Raw genomic sequence first — 26620 nt, forward strand, 5'->3', positions numbered from 1 at the left:
TCCACACATGGACTTTGATACTGAAAATAGACTAATGTCCTCACATGGACATGATTACAAACAACCAAGAAAATTAACAATCCCCTACTTCTTCTTCCCTTTGATAAGGTTTGCAAGACCCTTCATGAAGCTATTATGTTTCTCCTTGGTTTTCTTAGCTTTCTGTTCCACCCTTTCTAACCTCTCCAGGATTTCTTGAGTTTGATGCTGCTGTTGAAGTTGCTGGGGCGGAGGAGGTTGATGGTACGGAGGATATTGATAATCCTGTACCGGGTATCCAGTTGGATAAACTGGAGGGTACGAAGAAGGTTAAAGATGATGGTATTGAGCAGCAGTGAGGTAAGGATCCTAGTTTGCATAGTCTGATGGATATCCTGAGGTGTTGTCAAAAAGATTATACCCAGAAGAATTTGGGTAAGTTGGGATAGGATTGTCAAAACCCGTAGGCGGCTGAGGTGGTGCATAAGAAATTGGCGGAAGTTCAATCTCCGGCGCCGCGTTCGAGGGTCCACCTAATTGGGGGGGTCCTCTGGAATGGGAGGGTAGGAACTCGAACCTCGAGGAGAACTGAAACGAGGTCCTCCCCATACAGACATGCGTGCATTCCTTCGTTGCCTTAGAGGTTCGGAAGGTGGTTGCGTAAGCTGCTGAGGCGGCTCCTCAACTGGAAGAGGTGGAGGTGAAATTGCCTGAAGTTGGGGGTCATTCAAGGGAGGTTGAGATGGGGAGTTATGGTATGATGGAGTAAAGAACCAATCATAGGTAGCCATTTTCTCTTGGTACGAATCGGGTCCATTGTAGGGTGAACCCTGAAATGGAGATCCACTTGATATACTAATCGGATGACCCGGCGTTCCGGTCTGCATCTCTGGATCTGTATCATCATCCATCTCTATCTCCTGAGAAAAATTGTCCTCAGGGCCCAAAGGGTTGTGACCAAGAAAGTCGTTCACAAAGTCGTTTGGGTTGAATTGTGCCGGCGAGTAAATGGAATCTGAATGGTGGAATGAATGAGAGTGCAGAGAGTGGTGTGATTGATGGGATTGATGAGAATGATGGGATTGGTGTGAGTGGTGTGAATGTTGGGGCTCATCAGGGATAAGTGGCCCAAAGGATGGGTGAAACGAGGGTGAAGAGCTCAGCGAAACAGAATGTCTTGCTGGCTGAAAAGGTTGACCCCACAGATCGTGAGAGTCAGAAGTAGAGAAGGACGCCGATGGAGTGCGTCTATGAGATGGCCCCGCTGTCGACGGTCCCCCTTGCATAGGACCTTTGCCTTTTCCCCTTACTTTCGGAGGCATGCTGATGAACTTCCTGTTAAAACAAGAAAACAAATAAAATAAAACATAATAACAGCAAGGAAAGTAAAAGATACATCCTAGGTCATTTGCCTAGACTCGAGAGTCTAAGGAATATGCTTATTGTGTCATTGAGATTAAACACAAAAGGTTAGTGTTTAATTCACTCAATGTTGGCTCTGATACCAACCTGTCACACCCCAATATTCCACGTATTACCGGTAGGGCCGGTGGGGAGTATCGTGACGTAGTTGATATCATCATTGTCAATACACACAATAATATAGCACAGCGGAAGACTGGGTAAATAAACTATTACAAACCATAACGTCTGAGCGTTCGAGTTTATGAATGTACAGACATGAATGTAATAAGATCCACAGGCGGATCATAAAGTAGAAAGAAACAAAACTACAGACTCCGGGTATCTATTGGATTTGCAAGATCCTCTATAACACCCTATAGCTCCAGCCTATTTTCGGGAAGTACCTGTCAATCAATCTTTAGGAAAATACGTCAGTTTACACTGGTAAATACAATTTAACTGACTCATTTTGAAAACATTTATGAAAATTTATTTGAGTGCACATGGCACAAACCATTTATAACTTGGGACAATCTTTAATAAAATCTTGTATACAGTTTTACATGTTTGTCATACATGTGGGACCGGTTTGAAAGCCGGACATGATTAACTGACTCACCACTTATAGAACCCACAGAGGAGTTATCCCCAACTTGTGGGTAGTTTAATATTTAGCATTTGCATCTGTCGGGTGCATGCCTGCACCCCGTGCATAAGTCGTGGCCATTAATAATTTAAATGAGCCGAGGATATCCAGGACACGATCGTTAACCCCCAAATGTTTATGTTACCAAACAATACAGATTAAAACGGGTTATGCGGATTTATTAAATCACAATCCGACTAAATAATCCCATACCCGACCAAGCGGTATTAATATACCGTATCCCAAGCCCGTATATGGAAAATAAGTTAAAAGTATTTACCTGATGATAGCAGTAAGATTCATAAGGTTCTTGAAAGACACTTTCTACTGGAAGCTATTTAATCTGTATAGAAGGTTTAATTAGCCTATTAGGATGCTAACAGGTCTTTAATTAAGTCAAGGACTTAGACCGGCTAGCTAGAAGGAAACCTTACTGTTCTAAACGCTAGATTAAGCGGAGACCGGGATAGAATGTGATTTAGACCCAACAAACTTGGATACTTGTATAATATGGGTAAACTAAACACATTCTGGAAAATGAGAATCTAATGATAACGTTAAGTCCGTTTCGGCTATTTTACGTAAACTAGTCACGTAGACCGATCTGAACGCGTCATTGCGTAACGGGTAACCGAGTGAATTATATACAGGTCTTAATCATCATTATGCTCAAAATATGTTAATATATCAGTAATATATTAACATATATGCCCAAAAGTTAATTTAAACAAAAATTAGTCCCATAAGGGCATTTTGGTAATTTTATGCTCATTAAAGGGTTTATTTATAAAACTGAGTTCCAGGTCTGATTAAATTAGTAAAAACATGTATTTTGATAAGTTACATCAGTAGGATACTTAATATATGAAAAACATATCTTTTATAACCATTTACGCACCGTAGGGGCGTTTTGGTAATTTTACATATGCTTTTAAAGGTCAAAACAGACTTCTGAGTTTAAGAACTTTAACTTACTGTAATGTTACATATATTAGCTTAAAACATCAGTAGGTAATGAGTTTTATAAACCAAATATAGTTTTGACCCATACTAGGTGCAAAAAACGCTTAAAAACCGATTAAAAGGGCTATTTGGGTAAAAATAGGAAATCTGAGTTTTTGATCAGTTTATAAGATTCAAAATATTACATTTATCATATAAAATCAGTAGCAAAAGGTTTGGCATCAAAATGTTATGTAAAACTCATTTTATGTGTGAAAAGGGTAAAACCGACAATAACCGAAATTAGGCTATAATCCTATGTTATGCTCAGCTTAAAAATAAATAAAAATCTTCAAAAATCCCAAAATATTATTTAACATCAGTAGGTAAAAAGTTTGGTGTTAAGAATCGGGTTTAGATAGGCTTTATGCTAATTACGCCTTTTAAATAATAAGAAGCTCCTTAATTACGCTATTGGGCATAACTCTTATTCTAGACCTCAAATTGATGTCAAATATTAGGGACATGTCTAAATATCAGTAGCAAAGGTATTAGTCCATTCACATTTCTAAAAATCTCAGTTTTAGGTGAAAAGGGCGTTTAAGGCATTATTAAGCATAATCACGATCAAGTGCATATAATTCAAACCACAAGGCACCAAGCAATATAACTCTAGAGGGTTATACTACTAAGTAATGTGGTCCTAATGGAAGCTTAAAACATGGGATAATCAAGCTTAAACGGGTCAGAACTGAAAGTCAAAGCAAAAGTCAAGCTTTTGCGACTTTCGGCTATAAACTGACCTTAGACTATTAATTGTCGGATTAGGACTGATAAAACATGATTAAATATTAATTAACAGGTCATTAGAATATTAACTTATAATTTAGAACCTTTGGTTTATTTATTTTAATCAAATTTGCAATTTCAGTCCAGTTTGACTTTTTGTCAAACTACTTTGACCCGACAATTAACTGGTCAAACGAGATAATTAGGAGATGTCCTTTTAAGGGTTAATCACCTATACTAATGTGGTTCTATAACCACTTTCAATTTGATCAGTGGTTAAGCCACTTGTAATTAAAACGAAAGTCAAACTAATTTTAAGATAAGTTTGACTTTAAAGTAATTAAGCTAAATTAAATAACTAAACCAGAGATTAGAAGCTTACTTAAGGTCCTAGCAAACTTTTCCATACTTGATAATCCTCTTCTTACTGATGGAAGCGCCAGAGCAAGTCCCTCAAGTGAATTGTTGCAAATGTGTTTATGAACACAAGAGGAGGCTCCCTTATATAGCAATTTGAATGATCAAGGATCACTTCCAGGTGGAATTGGAGGCCCTGGGATTACCCTAGGTGTCCTAGCTAGTTAAATAAACCGACATACAGCTCCCTAGGTCGTTACAACCTAGATTAAGGCGGTGGAACAGCTTAACCCGCACCTAGCATCTGAATTCTGATACTGGCAGTCTCTCGCGGCCCGCGTAAGAGTCCCTTATGGGCTTACACGACCCGCCTGGTCCCTGCGAACTGGCAAAACAAGTTTCTAAGCTGGCAGTTTCAGTCCCTGAGCGTTTTTAACCCTTTTTAACCTTATTTTTGACATATAAGGCCCTTGTAGTTTATTTGGTGAAGCTCTAGGATGAATATCCAAACTTCGTTAGGCTCGGGTTCGTTAAATATCTTCATGAAAGCAAGTTTCATCAAGTTGACACTTTTAACCCAAAGTTTGGAAAACATGCTTAACGATCTCGGAATCACATGAAATTTTTATCACTTATTCTCGGGAGTATATTTGAATATTCCGAAGCCTCGGTTTCGTTAAAAGGCCACTCAGAGGTCAGAATTGACATATTGACACTTTTAACCCTTATAGTTATATAATCTTCCGATTATTTTCACAAACGGCTTCTTATATCCAATTGAACACCCGTTTAGGAATATTTTCTTCACGTATGGTCATTCAGAGGCACAAGTTTGGCATGTTGACACTTTTAGTCCTTCTGTAAGCATAGTTTCACTGTTTGTCAACTTTAGTCCTCCAAACTCAATCTTTTGCATATTTAGAGTTTAGGACACGTGTCTATACCTAATTGGACACGTTTTTACGTGGTGTTACAAAATGCCTAATTTCACATCAACATTCTGGATTTACTTCATAGAGATCAAAATACACTAGAGTGACAATCATAATCCTAGTGTTTAACATATTTTTACATAACCCACTAAACACCTATATTGGTGATTATGATTTCATCATGATGAGCAAAATTCATCAAGCTAATGGCTAGGGTTAACTCCTAGACATGATTTCATTCCAATTTCATCCAAACAACAATCATGCAAGCACAAATTTGGAATCTTATGTGTTCATCCAGAATTTAAGATGGAACCAAATAGTAAAATTTTACATACCTTATGATCTCTTTTCTGAGCTGATCACTAATTTGTGCTTGGATTTCGATTTGGGCTTGATTTTCCCTTTCAATTTGATAAATTTCTGATGTTTAGGGTTTGAGCATGAGAGCCTTTCTTGGCTCTGGTTGAATTCGCAGGAAACACACACGTATGTGTGTGTTTTATGTTTTAATATTTAATTTAATTAAAGCTCTAATTCATTTGTCCATGTTTGGCCCTTAACTTTATTCAAGTTTTTATAAGGGTATTTTAACCATGTTTGTTCCATTATTTCAAGTCTTTTAACTAACTAGGTTATTTATTCCTAGTTATTTTATCTTGACCATAACCGACTTTTAATTTATAATATAAAATTTAAATTTTTGGGGTGTTACAGGGATCCGGTTATTATCGGGTCGGATGTATGGGTTTTTCAAATTTGAAAACAGATCCCTTATATTTTTTGAGCGATTTCTTCCTCCACACAATTCAATATTTTCACAAACCCTAACATACTTCATCGCCGCTTTCGTTCTTTTCCATCTCTGTGTTTTCTCTTATCCGTTGAAGCCGCTTATTCGATTCTTTGAGGTATGTTAATCCCCTAGTGTGACAACCCACATAATTACATGTATCCGTACGATTAATTAATATTATATTGTGCTTATTGATTGTACAGAAAATTAACTAAATGGTCCTGAATGTTTTCTTAAGTGTTGAGAATTAAAAGCATTAAAAAAGTTACATAAAAGACACTATACAGAACAACTTAGCACTTTAACGAACCGGTATCTAACCGAACAACCGGACATTACCCGGGACACCAAGATATTGCAAGAAAAATTGTTTAATTATTTCTTGGCTAGTTATGATCCCCGTACACCATAACACCCACTAGATATCTACTAACTAAAACATGTAACCTTATAATTGGATTTGAACTATTATTTACCCACTTACCATTGCAAGTTATAATTAACCCCCCCCCCCAATCATAATTTTCGGCCTACATGAGGACCCCACCAAGATTTTATATCAATATTTTATTTGATAGGTTGCTTGTGTATCTTGCCAAGATATTATAGGAAATCTTATAAGTATGATGGCCTAGATACTAAATCATTACATATCTTCATCATATCTTCTCAAAGATCACACCACCTCCCTCACTCTCTCCTCTCCCTCTCGGCTCCCTCTATAACCGCCATCATCACCACCTTGTCACCACCATATCCATCCATTTCAAGCTTATTCAAGTGCTAGGAGGTGATACTTGGAGTTTGAAGCTTGGAGATCTTGAAGGAACTTCATACATTGCTTTTACACACCACCTTCATCATCTTTTGTTCTTGAGTTCTTCCCTAGCTTGAAGCTAGTAGTAAGATTCTTGCTAACTCTTGTTTACTTCATGTGTTAGTGGTTAAAGATTATATCACGATGAAATCACATGAACACTAAAAGAACACAAACATAAATCTTGAACATAAAGATGAAATAGGATGAAATGTTACTAGTATAATGTTGTTTTGTTTATGTTGATGATGGTACTTGACATGATAAATCTGAGTTAAACAAACGATAACCTGCTGCAAGTGATGTTAAATGTCGTTGTTGATCACTAGGCATGTTAACGGAACAAATAGAACTTGCGTTAGAACGCTATAAGCTGAAAACAGGAAGCTGTCAAACTGTTACAGCCACCTTCAGTCGGTTGTAACCGGGTCATAACTTAACGAAAAATTGATTTTCTTGAGTCTATAACGTGTTATTTCTAAATACGGTTCTAATGGCACTGGAATCATAATTTTTGGACTTCATTTGCTATTTTTAAAGAGTCGTTTTGTACAGCAGCAAAAGCTGCGTTTTTACTGTAGATAATGTGTGTTTTGTTTTTCATCATAACTTGAAATATGTGTAGAATTAGCTCAAGAAATTTGTACTGTATATGGACACTGATGTCATTGTAATTCTCTCATTGGAATTTCGTCAATCGGACTTATGATGAATTTTAAATGAATTTTTCTGTAGACTGCAGTCAGAAAGTGACGAATCTGATTGCAGTCCGGTAAATGATTTTTTTATAAAATATTGGTATTGAATTGGATCCCAAGATTTTTACACAATAATATTTGGATCATTTAAGACCTTATGTAAAAAGTTGGGAATTTTTGGAGTAAGTTAACTATTTTATTAAAATGCCCGAATACAGCCCAGTTTAGGATATTAAAACTGAAATGACATAAGTAGTAATTTACGTGTCTAAATGTCGAGTATGTTATCTGAGGATGATCTAACATGTTATATGTCAATAAAATTATTATGTGCAATATCGTATGCTTGCTCTTGAGTAGCTATAAGTGGAACGTTTATATGGGTGTGAACTATTAAAGTGAGTGCATGATATGTAGTAGATACATGTAGGAACTTTGTGCTCTATTTGAAAACACTAAATGACTAACTGGTAATCATATTAGGACATGATTGACCAACCTTGATTGTTAGCTATTTTTAAGAGTCAAACCGAGCAACCAAAGGTGAGTTCACACTTTCTACAAAGCATGGTAATTCCCGGTGGGAATGGTAATGGGTTAAGGAATAGGGATTCCTCGTCCTGTTGGGACGTGTTCAGGAATGTGAATTCCTCGTCCTGTTGGGACGGATTTAGATTTACTAGACTAAAACTCTATCAACGAAGTCCCTCATTTTATATCAACTTAATCGCCGAGGCCAATGGCGAGCGGGTCATTAGTTAATAGCGCTATTAGGTTTAACAAACCTCACAGCGTGTCGTTCGGACGGACGTGTACTAATGGACTATGGCACGTCAGTGATGATAGACACCGACGCTAGCGCACAACTTAGTTTCGTTAGTAGTCGATATGGTAACGAGTCTGGTAGTTTAAAAATGGGGTAGCCCCCACGGCCAAAGTGTCGGGCTGGGTAGCCAGGGATTATGAACATGGGGTAGCCCCCACGGCTGAAACGGCCGAAGTAAAAATGGGTTAACTAATAAATGTTTTCAAACTATTGGGTAACCCCCAAGGCTGGATAACTGGTTAAGATTAAACTACGTTTTTTGAAACAACTCTAAAATGGACAACCAACGGTGAACTCACTAAACATTGTTGTTGACTCGTTACTACATGCTTTACAGGTCGTTAGATGCTTATGGAGCTTGCACGAGGAGGAGGTCATTGTTGGATATGGACTGTTATGTCCCGTTATAAACATTTAAACTTAATGGACTTATTGAACTTATGTTTTGGTTTTACGTCTTATGTTTCCGCTGTTTAATTTGAACTTGGTTAACTAGTTTTTGAACACCAATTAGATGGCGTGATTAGATTTTATCTATTTTAAATACATTGTTCAATATGATTGGTGGCTGGATCCTGGTCATGTCACGCCTCCAAGCGGTGATACTCCGCGTGTGGATTTTGGGGGTGTGACACCTACGCATTTCATCTTTCAGTTTACCTTTCTTTGCAAACCCTAACCAAACCTTTGCATCATCATCTTCTTCAGACAAATCAATCCTATTAATCCAATCAAAGGATGTTTCTTTGTTTATATTTATATTGTTTTTTATTTCTGTGTTTTATGATTCTAATCACGTTAATCATTTTTTTTCTTTTTCTTCTCATAAACCCTACAGACTGATTCTATTAATCCGTCTTTTAGGTTTTTTTGTTTGTTGAACCTGGGCTAATCATCCTTACTCCCAGTTACAAGTCTTCAAGGATGTGGTAATGTTCAAGACGCTCTGTTTTTCATTTTTTCCATATTGTTTTCTAATTCACATCGTATGGGACTTGCAGGGTTTTGGCAGTGTTAGGAGCCATATTACGTAATATTGCAAGAGTTCAGGTCCGACAAGGGAGCTACCTCTCAATTATGATCAACATGCTCTTCCTGTAGAAGTTTTAAAAATAGTTTACACATTAAAAGATGAGGGACCAGGAGTTGTAAGTATGGATATTGTGGATGTTAATTATCCAAGATGGAAGCTCAGGTATTGTGGGTTCTATTTCTGTACATGGATCTAAATTGCAGGTATAACCTGATTCATAATGCAATCGGATCATATACATGTGATTTGGGAAAATGATGAATTAATTAGGAAAGATATGTATTTAAAAGTTTTCGATATATTGAGTATTTCTTATGTTTGATGAATGGTGCAATTAACTTAGCGAAAATGATGAATTAATCAGGAAAATTATTTATTTAAAAGTGTGTTAGTTTTCAAGTTTGGGCTCTTATAATTTTGTTGATGTCAAAGTTAAGAGGTCGTACAATATTGGTTTTTATCTAAATAAAGTCAAAAGTATTTTTTTTCAAGTTGCTACTGGCTGATGAATCACTATGAAAATTGTGATTTCTATTTTTTTTTATCTTTGGCTAATGAAACCACAATTTCAAGGGCTAGGGTAAACGACACATTCTGTGACCCAAACAGTGGAGATAATTGAGTTGAACAAGGACAACCGTACCTACCGACAATGGTGGTAATCCGGATGGTTTTGGTGTATTAGAGTTGGGGCAATGGTTGGAATCGATAACAAGCCAAACGGACTGCTCAGTTTCTACGACAGGTTCAAAGGGGTTCGCAAACCGAACACATGGGAAGGTATAAACCATTCACATTGAACTTTACGAACACGATAATATTTTTAGGTATGATTTTATTATTAGTCAACTTATATACTATGAATTTGCAACATGCTAAGCTACCGACTATTTTGATTTAGAGCTATGTTGGTTCGATGTTGTTGTGAGTTCTTGGATGTAAGACCTTTTTTTTGGATGATATCTGATGGTTTTTTACTTAATGGTGTGTGTTTGGTGTTCGCGATTATGTCCGTTTTTCTTTAGTTCGGTTAGCTATTTTGTTTCAAGATTTGCGTATTGGATGGTTTAATTTCTTTGTTATGGTCATTAATTTGTTTTTTATTTATATCTCGGACTCGTGAAATTTTGCAATTTTTTTACTTTTTTGTCAGTCATTTTTTAGTGTGTTCTTGAATTAGGTTAAAGTGAAGAGCACAACTCTCATACTTTGATCCTGACTAGAGGTGGTAAAATGGGCAGGTTGGGTTAGGATGGGGTTGGGTCAGGGTGGACTGGACTGATTAAAAAAGGATAACAATGGGTTTGGGTTAGAATAAGTTTAGGTAAAAATGGGTTTGTGTTAGGATGGGTAACTTAGAAATAGAAGGAATGCTGATATAAAGATGCGTTGGGTTTTGTAATTGTGTGTTCAGAGCTTTGGTTTGCTCTTATTTAATGGAATTCAATTCAATTCTATATTAAATATAGTATTTTATTTGAAATAGATCTATCCCATTCCACTTCTTGGAAACATATATATATACTTTTACTTTTACTCCACAATACTCTCACATCGATTTGTATTAGTTTCCTTCACAAGTTCACAACTTAATCCTGGTGATCCACGGAGTGTGCACAGAATATGAACCGCACTAAAGACGGCCGTAGATGTGGATGTGTAGTGTTTTGTGCCCACAACTTATGATGGTTTTGATGGCGTTGATTGTTGGTGATTGTTGGTGATTGCGGTGGCAGAGACGGTTGGCGTGGGTTGTGGCGGATATGGTTGATGGTGGCTACGGTAGTGGCAGATTAGCGATGGTTTGACGATGGCTGCGGTGGTGGCGATGGCTATGGTGGTGGCAATGTGGTTGATGGTGGCTGCGGTGGTGGCGATGGTTGACGGTAGCTAAGGTGGTGGCTTCGGTTGTTGGTAGTTGTCGCAGAGTCGATGGTTGGTGTTGGGTACGTTGTTGGGGATGGTTCGGGTGGTGACGAGTGTGGGCAGTCATAATCAATTGGGGTAACACATGAAAGCTCTTTCCCAATCCGTGTAACCTATTTCTCAGCCCAAGTCAGATTTAGTCTCTCCACTTAAGCACACTACAAATAAAACCAACACTCCCACAATAGGCTAATGGATATTAAAGAATGATGTGGCTTTTTTTAATCAAACCCAATGACTAATGCTGTAGTTTTTTCTTGAAAACAGGTAGCAAAAGATGAACGACGAACTGTACCACCAATACAGGTACCATTATACATAAATGGAATCCAGCTTTTAGAGACGACGAGACATGCTACGTGTTGGTCGACTGACATATACCCTTATTTGCCCCAAATATTTATGTAACACCTCGCAAAATCACGTCCAATGATGTATTGACACGTGTAATGAACCCTAATGAAGTCAAACATTGAATTTAAGGGACTAATTTTTCTCGAAAAATCGAAAACTTTGATTATAAAAGGACTGGAAGTGCTAGCATACCTAAAATAAGTTTCTAAATAACCTCTCACGATGATTATGTTCACAAATGAGCCACTTGTCGATCGAGTGTAGCCATTTGCGTAATTAATTAAAAGTTTGCGCGATGAAGGGTTAAAAGTGTCAACATGTTAATTCTTACCTCTGAATGACCTTTTAGCGAACCTAAAGCATCGTGATGTTTAATAATACTTTCAAGAATGCCTAATATGGATTAGATGAGGTCTTAATTCTATTAAATGAGGAGATGCGCAAGTTTGCGCAATAGAGGGACCTAAAGCGTCAACTTTTGAATCTACGCCTTTCGGTGACCATTTAAGCAAACGAGAGTGTAGTAACATTTAAGTATATGATTGGGAATGCCCATATAAGCCATGGAAGGCTTAGATATCATTAAACAACATTTCGCGTTACTTTGCGCAATTAAAGGACTAATTGCGTCAAACTGCAAAAGTATGTCGATTCGTAGGGTCTCGGACCTTCCGGAATATGGAAATGAGTTAAACATACCCTATTTATCCTTTATATAGCTTAGATATAGGCTTAGAGGTGTTTGGTGCACAAAAATAAACTTTTATTTCATGCAGGGACTAAAAGTGTCAAAAAGTGCACAAGTTTGGATTTTCGTGCATATCTCGCATTCTGAATATCCCCGGATACCCAAAAATTTATGTAAGCACTAAAATATTTTATTTTAGTGTTTGGCTTGATAAAATTCCATTCGTCGCGTAATTTGGATCGTTTTTAGCGTCCGTCCGTGTTTCGTCGTAATTAACCGAACAACGTGACCGTACGACCAAACGAACCGACATCCGACATGTTTTTGAGCATGTTTCATGTTCCCCATGTTTAGGAATCATTGTATAGCCTTAAAAATGGTTTAACGGGCCTTAGATGTGTCGGAAATGTCAATTAACAAGTGTAGGGGCCTAATATGTCAACATTTGAAAGTTCTGGTGATATGGCATGGTCCTTACGGACCGTATACCGTTCCCTTACGGTCCGTAAAGGAAGCCCAGTAACAAAAAACCATAAACCAGCCTTGGTTTGGCTCCATTGTCTCACACATTTGATTCCAGGGGCCTTTGATGGTTTCTAAAAATGGTATTACACCTGTAATGATCCTAGAAGCCCCTCCTAACACTTGTCATGATCTAATTCAAATCAACCTATAAATAGAAGTGTTCTCTTCATTCAAAACTTGCTCATTTCTTTCTCATCTTGCTACCTTCTCAATTCTGGAGGATCCTGAGCATTTGGAACATCCTTGGAGTTCATTTCAGTACTAAGGACCATTTGTAAGTGTCCTTAACCTCCTAAGTTCAGTTTTGATTAGTTTAGTGACCAAAAGTCAACCTTATTAAGATCACCCTAGGCGATCTTGGAGATTTCGTGAAACCCTAGTCGATTCAATCACATCTTGGTCTTGATCGATCTTGGTTAGTGTCTAAGGATTCTTATTTCGTTTCTTTAGGTTCTAATCATCTGAAATCAGATTAAGTTTCGTGCTCTAGGGTTTGTTTTTCATTCGTTTCTGATTGTTCTTGGGGTAAACGGCAGCATTATTTCATTCAGTTCGTTTAGGGTTAACTTTTGCGGCGGCTACGGCAATCCAACTACATTCTTTGCTGATTATTGATCACTAATACCATTGTAATCGTGGTTTTGGGGTTACATCAGATTGATTAGGGTTTGTTTGCGGCGGCTATTATACATCAGATTGTTTCGGATTCAATCATTGGTTCGAATTAGGTTTTGTCACGGCTGCTAGGGTTTTGTCAGATTTCCTTTGTGTACAGCCGTCATATCCATTCTGTTTGATCTGATTAGAGTTGAATGGATGAACGAACTGAGGATAATTCAAACGTCTTTGCGAGAAAGATCCGAAGTATCGATGGGAAACCTTTTGAGCCAAGACAGAATTCACAAATCCCTACGGTTTCAGAAGTGGGGAATAAGAAGGTTCGGTTTATGGTACCGCTGAATGATACTGACTACGTTCTTGGCTGTTCGGATTCACCAGATGAGGATTATGCAATGGTTTTTGATAAGAGAAAGGTGTCATTTGTGCTCCCGCTAAATGATGTCAGCCCTGCTCGTGTCCGAAAGCAGGAACAGGGTGAAAATGCTCGAGTACAACAACATTTGTATGCTGATGTGGTTCTAAACAAACAGGTTGAGCAGAGTGGTAATCCAAATCAGGCTCAAAGTGAAGAGGAAAGTGCTAGGAAGACCAATGATGTGGCTAACCAAGTACCGAAAGTCAATTTTCGAAAGCTAATCTCAGATGCCTCATTGGAGGGTGTGGATGTAGTGCTGCCTATTGACTCTGTTCGTCAAGTTAACAATAGGTTAGCTAACACTCTTTATGGTTACTTCCTGGGGGATAGAATTGCATATCCGGTTGTTGATTACTTTGTGAGAACAAATTGGAAGAAACATGGTCTTCAGAAAACGATGATGAATTCAAATGGGTTCTTTTTCTTCAAGTTTGAAGATAGAAAGGGAATGGACGCTGTTCTTGAAGGGGGTCCTTGGATGATCCGTAACAAACCCTTGTTTCTCAACATTTGGTCCCCTACAAACACCCTTAAAAAAGAAGAGTTGAGAAAGGTTGCAGTTTGGGTGAAGTTGCATGACGTCCCTCTAGTGGCTTATTCTGATGATGGGTTAAGCATGCTGGCTTCAAAAATTGGATCTCCTGTGCGGCTGGATTCGTATACTGTTGATATGTGTAATGAGGCTTGGGGACGGAGCAGCTATGCTAGGGCTCTCATTGAAATATCAGCTGATCAGGATTTGAAAGGCACTGTAACCATGGCTATTCCTGAATTGGATGGAAACAAATATGTTACCGAGACTATTCGGGTGGAATATGAATGGGAACCTCCGAGATGTGCTCACTGCTGTGTGTTTGGGCATGACTCTGAGGAATGTCCTACACGTATTGGCTCAACATCCAAAACTCCTATTAACAGGCCAATAGTAGACGAGGATGGTTTTACTGAAGTTCCGGTTAAGAAGAGTGCTAAGAAGAATGGCTTTCAAGTTAATAGCCAGAAGCCTAAATTTGAATACAGACCGGTGGATAGGAAGAAAAAGGCCGCTACTTCTCAGCAGGTTTCTACTTCCCATAAAATCCAGACTCTTAATCCGTTTTCTGCTCTCGAGTGTGTTGGGAGACGGGGTGTTTCAACTCAAGAGAGAAATAAAGGGGGTAGACAGGTTCATGTGGATTTAGATGAGGACGGGGTTGAAGTTGTCTATGATGAAACCAAAGATTCGGGTACATATCCTTCGACTTCTACTTCAGGGGCAAGCACCTCTTCCACAAAGATCTCCAATGGTTAGTTTGTCATTGGTTCGTCTAAAGGGGCTGCCGGTTCGTGGCAACTTCATCTTCGATGATGGAGGTTGAAGATTTTGGTTATGTATTGTTTTGTCTGCTAGATATCTTTGCATGATGTGTAGTAGGCTAGGTTTGTTGTGATGTCATAGGTTTTTTTATGATTGTTGGCTTACATATATGGGGCATGTCCTGTATATGAACTAGTGTGGAATTCATCCTCACTACTTGTACTTATTTGCGGTTTATAATAGATTCACTGGGGTAACCCTTTACCCAAAAAAAAAAAGTCAACCTTATCATAATTAAGGTTTGACTTAGTGATTAATCACTAATGGTCCATTAGTTAGTCTAATTAGAAGTAGCTATAAGTTGGTAATTATGTAGGTAATAAACCCCTAAAAGGGCACCTATTGATTTGCAACCTAACTTGGTCAAATGTCGGGTCAAACTTGATATTAAAAAGTCAACAGGAAGTTATTTTGCAAATAAATTTATAATTAGCAATATAGAAGCTATGAAACTTGTTTTAACACTTGAATAACTTGGTAATTAGTATAAGAACATGTCTAAACATGATTCAACCCGACAATTCTAAGTATAGGCTCGGTTCGGAACCGAAAGTCGCAAAAGTTGACTTTTGCTTTGACTTTCAGTTCTGACCCGATTTAGATTAATTTAGATATGCCTTAGGATTCCATTAGGACTATATTATAGGTTAGTATAACCCTCCGAGGTTATACAACTTGGTTCCATAGAAATCCTAGAACATGCATGTTCCCGTTAAAATGCCTAAATGTTGACCGTTATGCCCTTTTGACCCTAAAACAATAAATTTTGTAAATGTGAGAGAACAATAATCTTTATTACTGATTTATAAACTTGTCCCTAAATTTTGACATCAGTTTGAGGTCTAGATTAGGACTTATGCTCAATAGCGTAAATGAAAAGCTTTTATGAATTAAACGGCATAATTAGCGTATATCCTTTTTTTTGTTACCAAAATTTAATCTACTGATATAAAATAATATTTTTGGATTTATGGAGATTTTTATTTATTTTTAGGCTGAGCATAACATAGGGTTCTAAGCTTGATTCGTTAGTTGTAGGTTTTGCCCTTTTGGGCTATAAAATGAGTTTTATAAATCCTTTTGATGCCAACCTTTTTCTACTGATCTAATATGATAAATAAAATATTTTGAGCTTTCTGGAATAATAAAAACATCATCTTTCCTTTGAAAACCTGGAAATGACTCCAAATCGCCTTTTTAAGCGTTTTTAACGCATAGTATGTATCAAAACTATTTTAAACATATAAGGGTTAATACCTACTGATATATTCAGTAAATTTTTATATTTTAACCAGTAAGGAAAAGTTTAAACTCAGGTTTTTAGTTTTGACCTTTTAAGCCTATATGAAATTACCAAAATGCCCCTACGGTGCATAGTATGGTTATAATTAATAAATTTCACATATATATGATACCCTACTATTATAACTTATTAAATTAGGTATATTTATTGATTAAATCAGACCTGTAACTCAGAATAATATTTAATCTCACTTATAACCTTTTAAATGACCAAAATACCCCTTCGGGGCATAAATTGGTTTTAAATTCGTTTTGGGCATAATGGAAGGTATCCTACTGATATCACAACATATTTAAGGCATATTAACTTAAGAAATCTGTTCATGACTCTTGTGGTTACCCGTTACGCCATTTTCGTGTTCGGATCGGCTTATGTAACTAGTTTGCATAAATTAGCCGAAATGGGTCAAACCTTATCATTCTTTATCTCAAAATCCAGAATGTATTTAGTTTACCCTTATTACACAAGTGTACAAGCTTGTTGGGTCTAAACCACATTCTAATCCGGTTCTCGCTTAATCATGCGTTTTAAACTGTATCTTCCTTTAAAACAAACCAGTCTAAGCATAGACTTAATTGCGACCCGTTAGGAATCTAATAGGTTATTAAAAACCTTCGTTCCAGATTAAGAGACCTAATAAAGGTACTTGCACTTGATGATTAGGATATACGGTTGAGTATAAATTGCATTTTTAAGCTCAGGTAAATACTCTTAACTTATTTTCCCTATACGGGCTTGGGATACGGTATTATAATAATACCGCTTGGTCGGGTATTGAATGTTTAGTCGTATTGTGATTAAATTATTGAGGTAACCCGCTTTAATCTGTCTTGTTTGAAATAAAGGCCTTTAGGGGTTAATGACCATGTCCCGGATATCCTTAGCATCATTATAAAATGAAAATGGCCACGTCTTATGCACGGGGTGTAGGCGTACACCTGACCGTTGCATAAGGAAACGGTATCTCACTCTCTTGTGGGTCTATACTTGTGGCGTGTCTTTTAATCTTGACTCGGTTTCTACATCGGGCCCTAAATGTATAACGAACAATGTAAATCTGTATACAAGATTATTTTTATATAATTGTCCCAAGTTATAAAAGTTTTGTGCCATGTGCATTCAAATCAATTTTCTAAAATATTTTCAAAATGAGTCAGTTAAGTTGTATTTACCAGTGTAAACTGACGTATTTTCCCAAAAAGATTAAGTGACAGGTACTATACGTAATTGGCTGGGAGCTCAGGGCGTCAATAGGGAATCTCGCAAGTTCTAGATGTCCAAAGTCTGTTGAACAATATTATCATTCTGTTTTAAAGATCTGCCTGTGGATCCAACTTACATTCCGTTGTAATATTTGATATTACTTTTAAATCGGATTGTAATATATTTATCTTTTGCTTCCGTCGTGCATTTAAATTGTGTTGTTTGACTATGATGATATCAACTACGTCACGATACTCCCCACCGGGCCCACCGGTAATACGTGGAAATATCAGGTTGTGACAATTTACACTGCATTCATTATATAATTATGTCCACCAAATTAGAAACATAAGTGTTTATGAAAACACAAATTATTTGGGGAGTTACTCATGATTTAATGGTAAGGAATGATCATTTTGCTGGATGGCAAAAAGGTCAAAGCTACATTAATCACTTTTGAGATCCATTAAAATAGAACTGATGGTTAAATTATAAATCACGAAAATAATCCTTAACAAGTCTAAACGTTTTAACAAAACAAGATTATTCTTAAGACACCTTTGTTTATTAGTAATATGTTTAGTATAAAGGATGTTTAGTTCTTAGTCTTATTTTAATTTTTTAACTGTTTCTTGTATGCTTTAGTTGTCGAGACGTGACCGCAATATGGCCGGCTTGGTGCATGTGTACTCTGATTTACTTGCCACCATGCCACCCGAAATGACACATTCGCCTCCTTTCGCACCACGGTACTTGTATATGGGAGACTGTAACTGCGTTTGTGATTAAAAGGTTTTTGTTTTGGTTTGGCGAGCGACAAATGTCTCTCCTTTGAGTTGTAGACCAAGACCAAATTACACGTCATGTTGTTAAGCATGGAGAGAAATATTTTGCTTCCCTGTTAATCACATCAACCACAATTGACTTCAAAAATATGTTTTCTAACTCTGAATTTTCTCAAGTAGTTGTGCTTACAACTATGTTCTCGATGATTTGTATCTATGTCTTTGAGCTTATTATAATTTGTAGAAGAAATATGTTTGCCCATATACCATGTTCTAAGTAATAAGTAATGGTAAGACTCTTATTTTCCATTAGTTTGGCTTTGATGTTTTTGGCTTGAAATATGACTATCTAATGATTACGGTGTGCAGAAAAGTTCGAGACTCGGAGCGTTATCATTGGACTTCTACACAAGGGGTTAATGAAGAAGTGCTAATGGAGAATTTTCCTGAAGGCCTGCAAAGAGATATCCACCGCCACCTCTTCAAATTTGTCAAGAAAGTGAGTTTCAAATATTATTAACATTGACATTTTCATATCTAAGCTTTATCGGTGTTCGGTAATGATTACACTTAAAACAATTTTTAAATAATTTAATTTGTAGGTCCGGATTTTTGCGTCGATGGATGAACCGATTTTAGACGCGATATGTGAAAGATTAAGGCAAAAGACATATAAAAAAGAAGGAACAACCTTATATGAAGGAGGGTTTGTGACAAAATGGTTTTTATTGTAAGAGGGAAAATGGAGAGCACAGGAGAAGATGGGAATGTGGTTACGTTATCTGAAGGTGACGTATGTGGTGAAGAACTCCTCACATGGTGCCTTGAACCTTCCTCTCTTAATGGAGGTATAATATAAACTATTTTCTCATAGTCTTTTATTACTTTTTTCACAAAGTTTGGATTTTGTGGTCATTTATTTACTTCAAAACACACATCCAAACACACCTGAATTGAAATGGATTGTAGATGCAAGGACACGGGGAAAGCCAGGATACAAATTGGTGTGCAAGAGGACAGTGAAATGCTTATCAAATGTGGAGGCATTCGTGCTTTGCGCTGCAGATCTTGAAGAAGTCACCACCCTTTTTTGCTGGATTTTTGAGGAATCATCGCGTTCAAATGGCAATAAGGTACCTGCTGTAAACAATTTTTGTTCAGGATATGAATTGAATGTAATCACGCGTTTAACCATGTTTAGGCATGAATCTCTATACTGGTGGGGCTTGGCGGCAACCACCATTCGGGTGGCATGGAGATACAGGAAGAAGTGGCTACATAGGGGTACTACTCTTCCCTATAAATATAAGTAAAGGTGTTATTAGATTTCATAAGTTGTATTAGATGATGTATATGTCGCTACAAATTTGTACAATTCGGCACCATGGCGTAAATGCTTATAAGCTATACGCCTTTGTTTCGTTGTTAAGAGAAGTGGAAAACATTTGATAGGGTATTATGTTTTTTAAGCTATTTAATGTTTTGAAGTTAAATTGATATTGGAACTACTCATATTTGAATCTATTTTAGTGACTTGATTTCGCTCTTAATTTCTAATTTCGAGTAGGTTAGTCAGTCCAGTCGAGTCAATTTTGATCATTGTAGGCTGATAATCATCAGAAAATCACTTCACACATGAAGCCAAACAACATAGATGGACTTTGTAGGAGGCTTTTTCACTATGCCTATTATATATTGCAACGGATCTTCTTGCTCAAGTTTGAAGACTAAACTTTGAAGCTTTTTTAACCGTCTTTTAATCAATTTTGAAATTTAAACTTTGTGATTAAAGGATTAAGAATTATCACATAATTTGTGATTAGACTGCTAACAATATACATATTCATCTTGCTTTTGTATGTTTTTATGGCTCTTTACAACAAGAAAAAGTTTAAGAAATTGAATTAAAAATTTAGGCGGAGAAAGGGGAAAGAGGATACTTTAGAGGTTAAAAGTGTTATTTATATACTTTTATTTGTTGTAAATTAAATTTTCCTACCCGGAAAATTTCCGGGTTATAACATGGTAATATATAGTAACGAAAGAAAACAAATCATGTAATATGGGGTTACCTTTGAGTTTAGTATATAATTTAAGAAATTTTACATTTTGAATTGCTTGTTTTCTTGAGAAAACTTTTTGTGTACTCAATATTTGGAAAAAGCACGTTCTTGAACTCAATGAAATAAGTGCAGTAATAAACATAATATTCAAGGATGGTGACAAATAAAGGTGGAAACCACGACTTATTCTACTCAATTTGTACAACGAATTAAATGCTTTTATAAAACTTGTTAATTTAGAATGGGTCAATTATGTTTGTCTCAATTCCACTCAATGTTCTAGAAGGAGCTAGGCGCTAGTCGGGCGGTGAGGTATCGCCTAGGGATTAATCGGATTGGACACACACACACACAAATATATATATATATATATATATATATATATATATATATATATATATATATATATATATATATATATATATATATATATATTATATAGGGGGCCGCTAAAATGAGAACCACCTCCAGTTGTAAAAACCGTGAGAACTACACCGTACGGGGTGAGTTGGAGCAATTTTTTTTTCATAAACGTAGATGCGTGTATTATAAACACATTTGTAAAAAAAAATGTCATGTGTGTAGTTTTGAGCACCACAAGTTTGGTGTTTACGGGTACCGTAAATTTACGGTACCCGTAAACACCAAACTTGTCGTGCTCAAAACTACACACACGACTTTTTTTGAATTTTTTTTCACAAATGTGTTTTTAATACACGCATTTACGTTTATGAAAAAAAATTTGGTCCAACTCGCCCCGGATCAAAAGGTTCTCATGGTTCTTACAACTAGAGGTGGTTCTCATTTTAGCGGTCCCCTATATATATAGGTAAAAAGTATGGTACAAATCTCCTTATCGTACATTATGTACGCGCTACCCACAGCCATACACGTGTCCCGATTCAATTTAATTAGATAAGGGTATATCAGACATTCTGTTCAAACATCTGAGGGTTAATCAGGGAATTCCGTCAACAAGGAAGCAGATTACGAGTTCGTTTCATAACCGTCCATCTAATTATTGTTCGTGTCAATTCGATTTGTAGGTTTTTAGATTGATTCCTGTACCGCACACAGATTGGCGATTCCGAAAATGCTGGATTCGTCATTTAGGATGTTTGTTTTGGGTTTTCATCATGTTATGAGTCTGGCAATTCGCATGTGATGTTTATTTTAAATGTTGTTTTTGCATGTTATGATGATATAAATCGCATGTGTAAAACATATTTATCAAAATGGTGATTTTCGCATGTTACGAGTCAAACATTTTAGGACAAGGTTACATGAAAGTATTAGCAACATTTTTTTTTCAAAATCGCATATGATTCGAAAACGAATTCGCACACTTTTAGAAACCCCAGACAACATCACTTTTTTAAATCACATGTCTGCAAAGAAAGAATTCACAAACTATAAGAAATCTCAAAAATTATTAACTTCTTTTTAAATCGCATGTGTATAAATCATGAATTCGCACACTATAAGACATCTTAAACATTATTACCTTTTTTTTTAAATCGCATGTTATAAAATATGATTTCGCACACTTAAAAAAAAAACAAAACCTTTCTTTTTGTCTGTAATTTTTTTCGCATGTTTGATATGTATTTCGCATATTTTATAATTTTCATCCTGCATCATCTTCTTCGATAGACGGTCTATCGATTTGTTTCAGTTCTGAATTTCCAAATCAGCAGATAATGAAATCGCAGAAGGAGGTTGGTGAATAAGAATCTTACGTTTGTTGTATTTGATTTATGGATCGAATTTTGATTAGTCGTTGGATTTTCGAATACTATTTTGAATTTAAGATTTAAATCTCCGTCAGTTACAGAGATTAAGATATCATAATGACGATTTTAACCTTTTTTTCAATATTTGAATACATTAATTTGATTAATTTAATGATTTAAATTGGTTTGATGGATTGAAGATCCTACGACTGAGAATATCGCGTACGTAATGTAGGATAAGTGGTATTGTACGTTAACCGGCCTCTATTTATATATATATATATATATATATATATATAATATATATATATATATATATATATATATATATATATATATATATATATATATATATATATATATAGGGTGGGAGTTGGCTACAAAGTCTATTTTTCCTACAAAGTGTAAAAAGTTATAAAACACCATAATGTCAACCATAAAATACACTCAAAACCCACAAATAACAAAGTGAAGATTACTAAAACGCCATATTTGTGGGTTTTGTGTTGTGTTTTGGATGATAAGGCTTTGATTATCGAATGACTAACATTAATGTGTTTTATGTTGATTATCATGTTGTGTTTTATATCCATATTTCTACGATTGTGTGTTTGAAGTTTTTATGGACTTTTAGGGTTTGGATATTGTGTTTTAGTGATCTTCACTCTGTTATTTATGGGTTTTGAGTGTGTTTTATGGCTGAAATTGTGGTGTTTTATGGCTTTGTACACTTTGTAGGAAAAATGGACTTTGTAGCCGAACCCCACCCAATATATATATATATATATAACTCTATAATTTTTATTAATAAATTTAAAAGTTTAGGAACCATATGTAAACTAGTGAAAACTACAGGGGGTTAAATGTTAAAATACCTAAACTTAAATGTTAAAATAGGTTTATAACTAAAATTCGGGTTTTAAACCATGGGCCAGGTTTCAAAAATTGGGTTTTTAGAGTCAAAAAACATGGGCCCGTTTAGTCCGATTTTGACCAATTTTTACCGATTTTGACTGATTTTTGCCGATTTTATCCGACTTTTACTGACTTTGACCGATTTTGGCCATAGCCGATTTTTTTGACCGACTAGCTTAAAATTAGGCAGTAACCCACCGACTAGCGCCTAGGCGCCGATTAATCCGTCGTCTAGGCCGATTTCTGCAACATTGATTCCACTTGTTACCTCCTTCTATGCCACCTCCACCACTTTCGTCGTCAACATCACTAATACCTTAGCAGATGAATCTATATTTGATATTTTTTTTCTAAAACGCCTCATTTCAAACCAAGTCCTTCAGGTCATAGCACGTTGTTACCAAAACACGTTTTGCTTAGAACTGGTTTTGACACATCAATGACTCACCGTACCCACCCAATTTGATAGGCTTAGTGACAAGCTTAAATACAAGGGTACGCATCTGTTGTTGAGCTTAGGAATCGAGTTATGAAAAATTACACTAATACTTCAAATATGGTTTGCAATGCTATTAAGATAAGATATTCTTTTGGCTATCGAAGCTCTAATTATCTACTCCAATTCCAAGTCATATTTAACTCCACTTATCCCATTTTATGAGAAATTATATGTTGTAACCAGTCAACTCTTTACTAATTTAATGCATTTAACTTGGTTTTATAGCATGAAAATACAATCGTCTATCTAGTAACTATCTAAATTTACTTGTAATAAGGATCTTGATATTCACACACGCTTACTTATTTTAACACCCCCTAAAGCGTCGCGCTTTGGCCAAAGCGCAGCGTTTAGGGTTCTTTTTGCAGACAAAAGGTGATGTGACAGTGATATGAGGTTATATACTGTACGAGGTTGCAAAAGTGTCACGCGCAACCCTAAACATTGCGCTTTGGCCAAAGCGCAGCGCTTCGACCCCAATTTCTGGTGCTTTTAAGAGGCAGGCCATGCATTCGGTCGGATATTCAAAATTTGAAATAGCGAACGGTGTTTCATTCTTTCGGGTGTTTTGTTGTTTTAGTAGCGTTTCTTCAAAATACGATGTCATGGTTTAGCAACTACCTTTTCGGTGAATACTCTGAGGAGTCTGTTGTTCCATATTCTTACTAGGGAACCACATTTCTGCCTCGTACGATAAATCGATCCCTTCCAACACGAGGGAAAGGAGGTTGTATCTGGCATTCATTATCGTGAAAAGACGGTGAAGCTGGACTTGAATATCCCTGTGGAAGACTCGTACGCACAACACGGCTATTCGGATTACGGATATGGATGTAAGCCATATCCTCAGGCTGAATATCCGCACGGTCAACTAAACTATCCCGACCATGGTTACAGTGGTGAGCAGAGCTATGTACAACAAGACTATCCCGACCATGGTTACGGTGGTGAGCAGAGCTATGTACTACAAGACTATCTCGACCACGGTTACGGTGGTAAGCGTAGCTATGTACAACAAGACTATCCCGACCAGGGATGCGGTGGTGAGCAGGATGAGGAATGCTCTTACCCAATTATATTTTCTTTTGATACAAACCGGACCTTTTCGTCACGTGATGAGTTGGTGGCTTGATTACAGAAGACGGGAAAGGACAATGGCTACGTCATTGTGATTGAAAGGTCGAATAAAAGAGGAAGTAATTTCAAGGTTTGGTTTCAATGTAGTCTTAATGGGGAGTACAAGAGTGTAGCTACAATGAGGAAAACAGGTAACAAGAAAATAGGTTGACTGTTAGAGTTGATAGGGTTTACGGAAGCAAAGGGAAGTGTTTGGAAGATAGAGGTGACGAACGCGAAGCACAACCACACTCCTATTGAAAACTTGGAGGGTCACACGTATGCGAAAAGGCTTTCTACGCTGACGATGTATTGTTCATGGGTAAATGGTCTTTTTCGAATATCACACATCTTCGTCGGCTACTAAGATGCTTTTATTTAGCTTCCGGCTTGAAGGTCAATCTCGCGAAATGTAGTATTTATGGCATTGGGGTGAGTGACCATGATGTCCAAAATATGGCGAACTATTTAAGTTATAAACAAGGTACGTTTCCATTTAAAAATCTCGGATTGCTTGTGGGTGCAAATATGAACCGTGTACGGGACTGGAATTCGGTGATAGAAATCTTTAAAAACTGTCTCTCGTTATGGAAAGCAAAAATGTTGTCATATGGTGGAAGAATAACACTCATTACATCGGTTGTAAACTCCCTCCCAACCTATTATTTCTCACTCTATAAAGCTCCTATTCAAGTATTGGACTCCCTTGATAAAATTCGAAGGGTGTTCTTTTGGGGAGGGTCGGAGGAAAAGGCAAAAATGAATTGGGTGACTTGGGATAAAACCATTGCTCCCATTGAATATGGGGTACTTGGATTCGGATCCCTAAGAGACGCAAATCTAGCAATGTTAGCAAAATGGTGGTGGAGGTTTGAAACGGAAAAAGAAGTCCTATGGAGAAGAGTAGTGTGGGCTATTCATCATAATCCAAGAGCATGGAGTGACATCTCAGTTAAAATTTATGTACCCGGTCCGTGGAAAAACATTATAAGTACTCGACAGGCTCTATAATATGCTGAAGTGGATCTGAATAGAGCCGTTTCAACAGTTCTTGCTAACGGCAGCTCAATTGCCTTCTGGTTGGATTGTTGGTGTAACACCTCGAAAATTTATGTCCAATAATGCACTGACACGTGTCATAAGCTTTGAACATGTGAAAGAATACTTTAGAGGGACTAAAGTTGACAAACAGAGAAAATATGTGAATATAAGGGTTGAAAGTGTCAACAATGAATAAATATATCTTTCAATAACCCTACATGATGTTTATACCCTTAAACGAATAAATCATGGATCATACGAAGCGAATTGTGAAAGAAAGTGAGGAATTACAAACTACAGGGGTTAAAGTGTCAACATGTTTAAAGTATACCTCTGAGTGACCTTTTATCAAACCCTAAGCTTTGTAATGATAAATTATACTCACTAGAATGTGTGATAAAAATTTCACAAGGTTTCGATTAAGTTTGAGAAAGTTATGACAATATTCGTATACGAGGGGTTAAAAGCATCAACGTTGAAATTTAAGACTTTTCGGTGAATGTATGAATAACCGAGGACTTAACAAAGTTGTTTTATAACTTGGAGTCCTTAAAAGTCAAGTTTGGGGGTTTAAAGTGCAAGAAATGAGCTTAAAATCAAGTTTGGAAGGACCAGGGACCAAAATTGCAATTTTTGAAACTTGGTGACCGGATCAGACCCTCACACGGCCCACGTAAACCCTCTATGGGATCTTACGCGGCCCGCCTAAAGTCCCTAGATGCAGAAAATGTGCACAGCTGCCTGTTCCAGCCGGTTTAACCGACTTAGAAGCCTGGTTTTCAATACTTGGAGCTTTTTTGATGGTTTTAAAGAGCCTAGGAACACTTGGAATGATCCATAACATCCATAGACTTGTT

The 26620-nt window shown here is 36.8% G+C and overlaps 2 protein-coding genes and 1 long non-coding RNA gene across 3 annotated transcripts; 2 read left to right on the forward strand and 1 right to left on the reverse strand.

Moving 5' to 3' along the window:
• Positions 1 to 512: 512 nt before the first annotated feature.
• LOC118488313 (protein transport protein SEC31-like) lies at positions 513 to 2332 on the reverse strand. The gene is made up of 2 exons (XM_035985683.1): positions 2310 to 2332; positions 513 to 1314 (listed from the first exon to the last, which is right to left on the reverse strand). The coding sequence occupies exons 1-2, from the start codon at positions 2330 to 2332 to the stop codon at positions 513 to 515; spliced, it is 825 nt and encodes a 274-aa protein (XP_035841576.1).
• Positions 2333 to 18858: 16526 nt separating this feature from the next.
• LOC110917296 lies at positions 18859 to 19499 on the forward strand. Its single transcript, XR_002580463.2, has 3 exons — positions 18859 to 18895; positions 18999 to 19244; positions 19366 to 19499. It is a non-coding gene; the product is annotated as an uncharacterized LOC110917296 (long non-coding RNA).
• Positions 19500 to 25178: 5679 nt separating this feature from the next.
• Positions 25179 to 25733, forward strand: LOC110920132. The gene has a single exon (XM_022164366.1). It carries the CDS (start codon positions 25179 to 25181, stop codon positions 25731 to 25733), a length of 555 nt encoding a protein of 184 aa, XP_022020058.1.
• The last annotated feature ends 887 nt before the right edge of the window (positions 25734 to 26620 follow it).

Source organism: Helianthus annuus, chromosome 16 (genome assembly GCF_002127325.2).
Source record: "Helianthus annuus cultivar XRQ/B chromosome 16, HanXRQr2.0-SUNRISE, whole genome shotgun sequence".
In the NCBI taxonomy this organism is placed as follows: domain Eukaryota; kingdom Viridiplantae; phylum Streptophyta; class Magnoliopsida; order Asterales; family Asteraceae; genus Helianthus; species Helianthus annuus.

What these genes read in the sequence shown, in the direction of transcription:
- LOC110920132 (XM_022164366.1), top strand. Translation starts at nt 25,179, where the DNA reads ATGGCGAACTATTTAAGTTATAAACAAGGTACGTTTCCATTTAAAAAT.
- LOC118488313 (XM_035985683.1), bottom strand. Translation starts at nt 2,332, where the DNA reads ATGAATCTTACTGCTATCATCAG. An exon ending in AATCTTACTGCTATCATCAG is followed by an intron (nt 1,315 to 2,309) that starts GTAAATACTTTT and finishes TTGTTTTAACAG; the next exon opens with GAAGTTCATCAGCATGCCTC.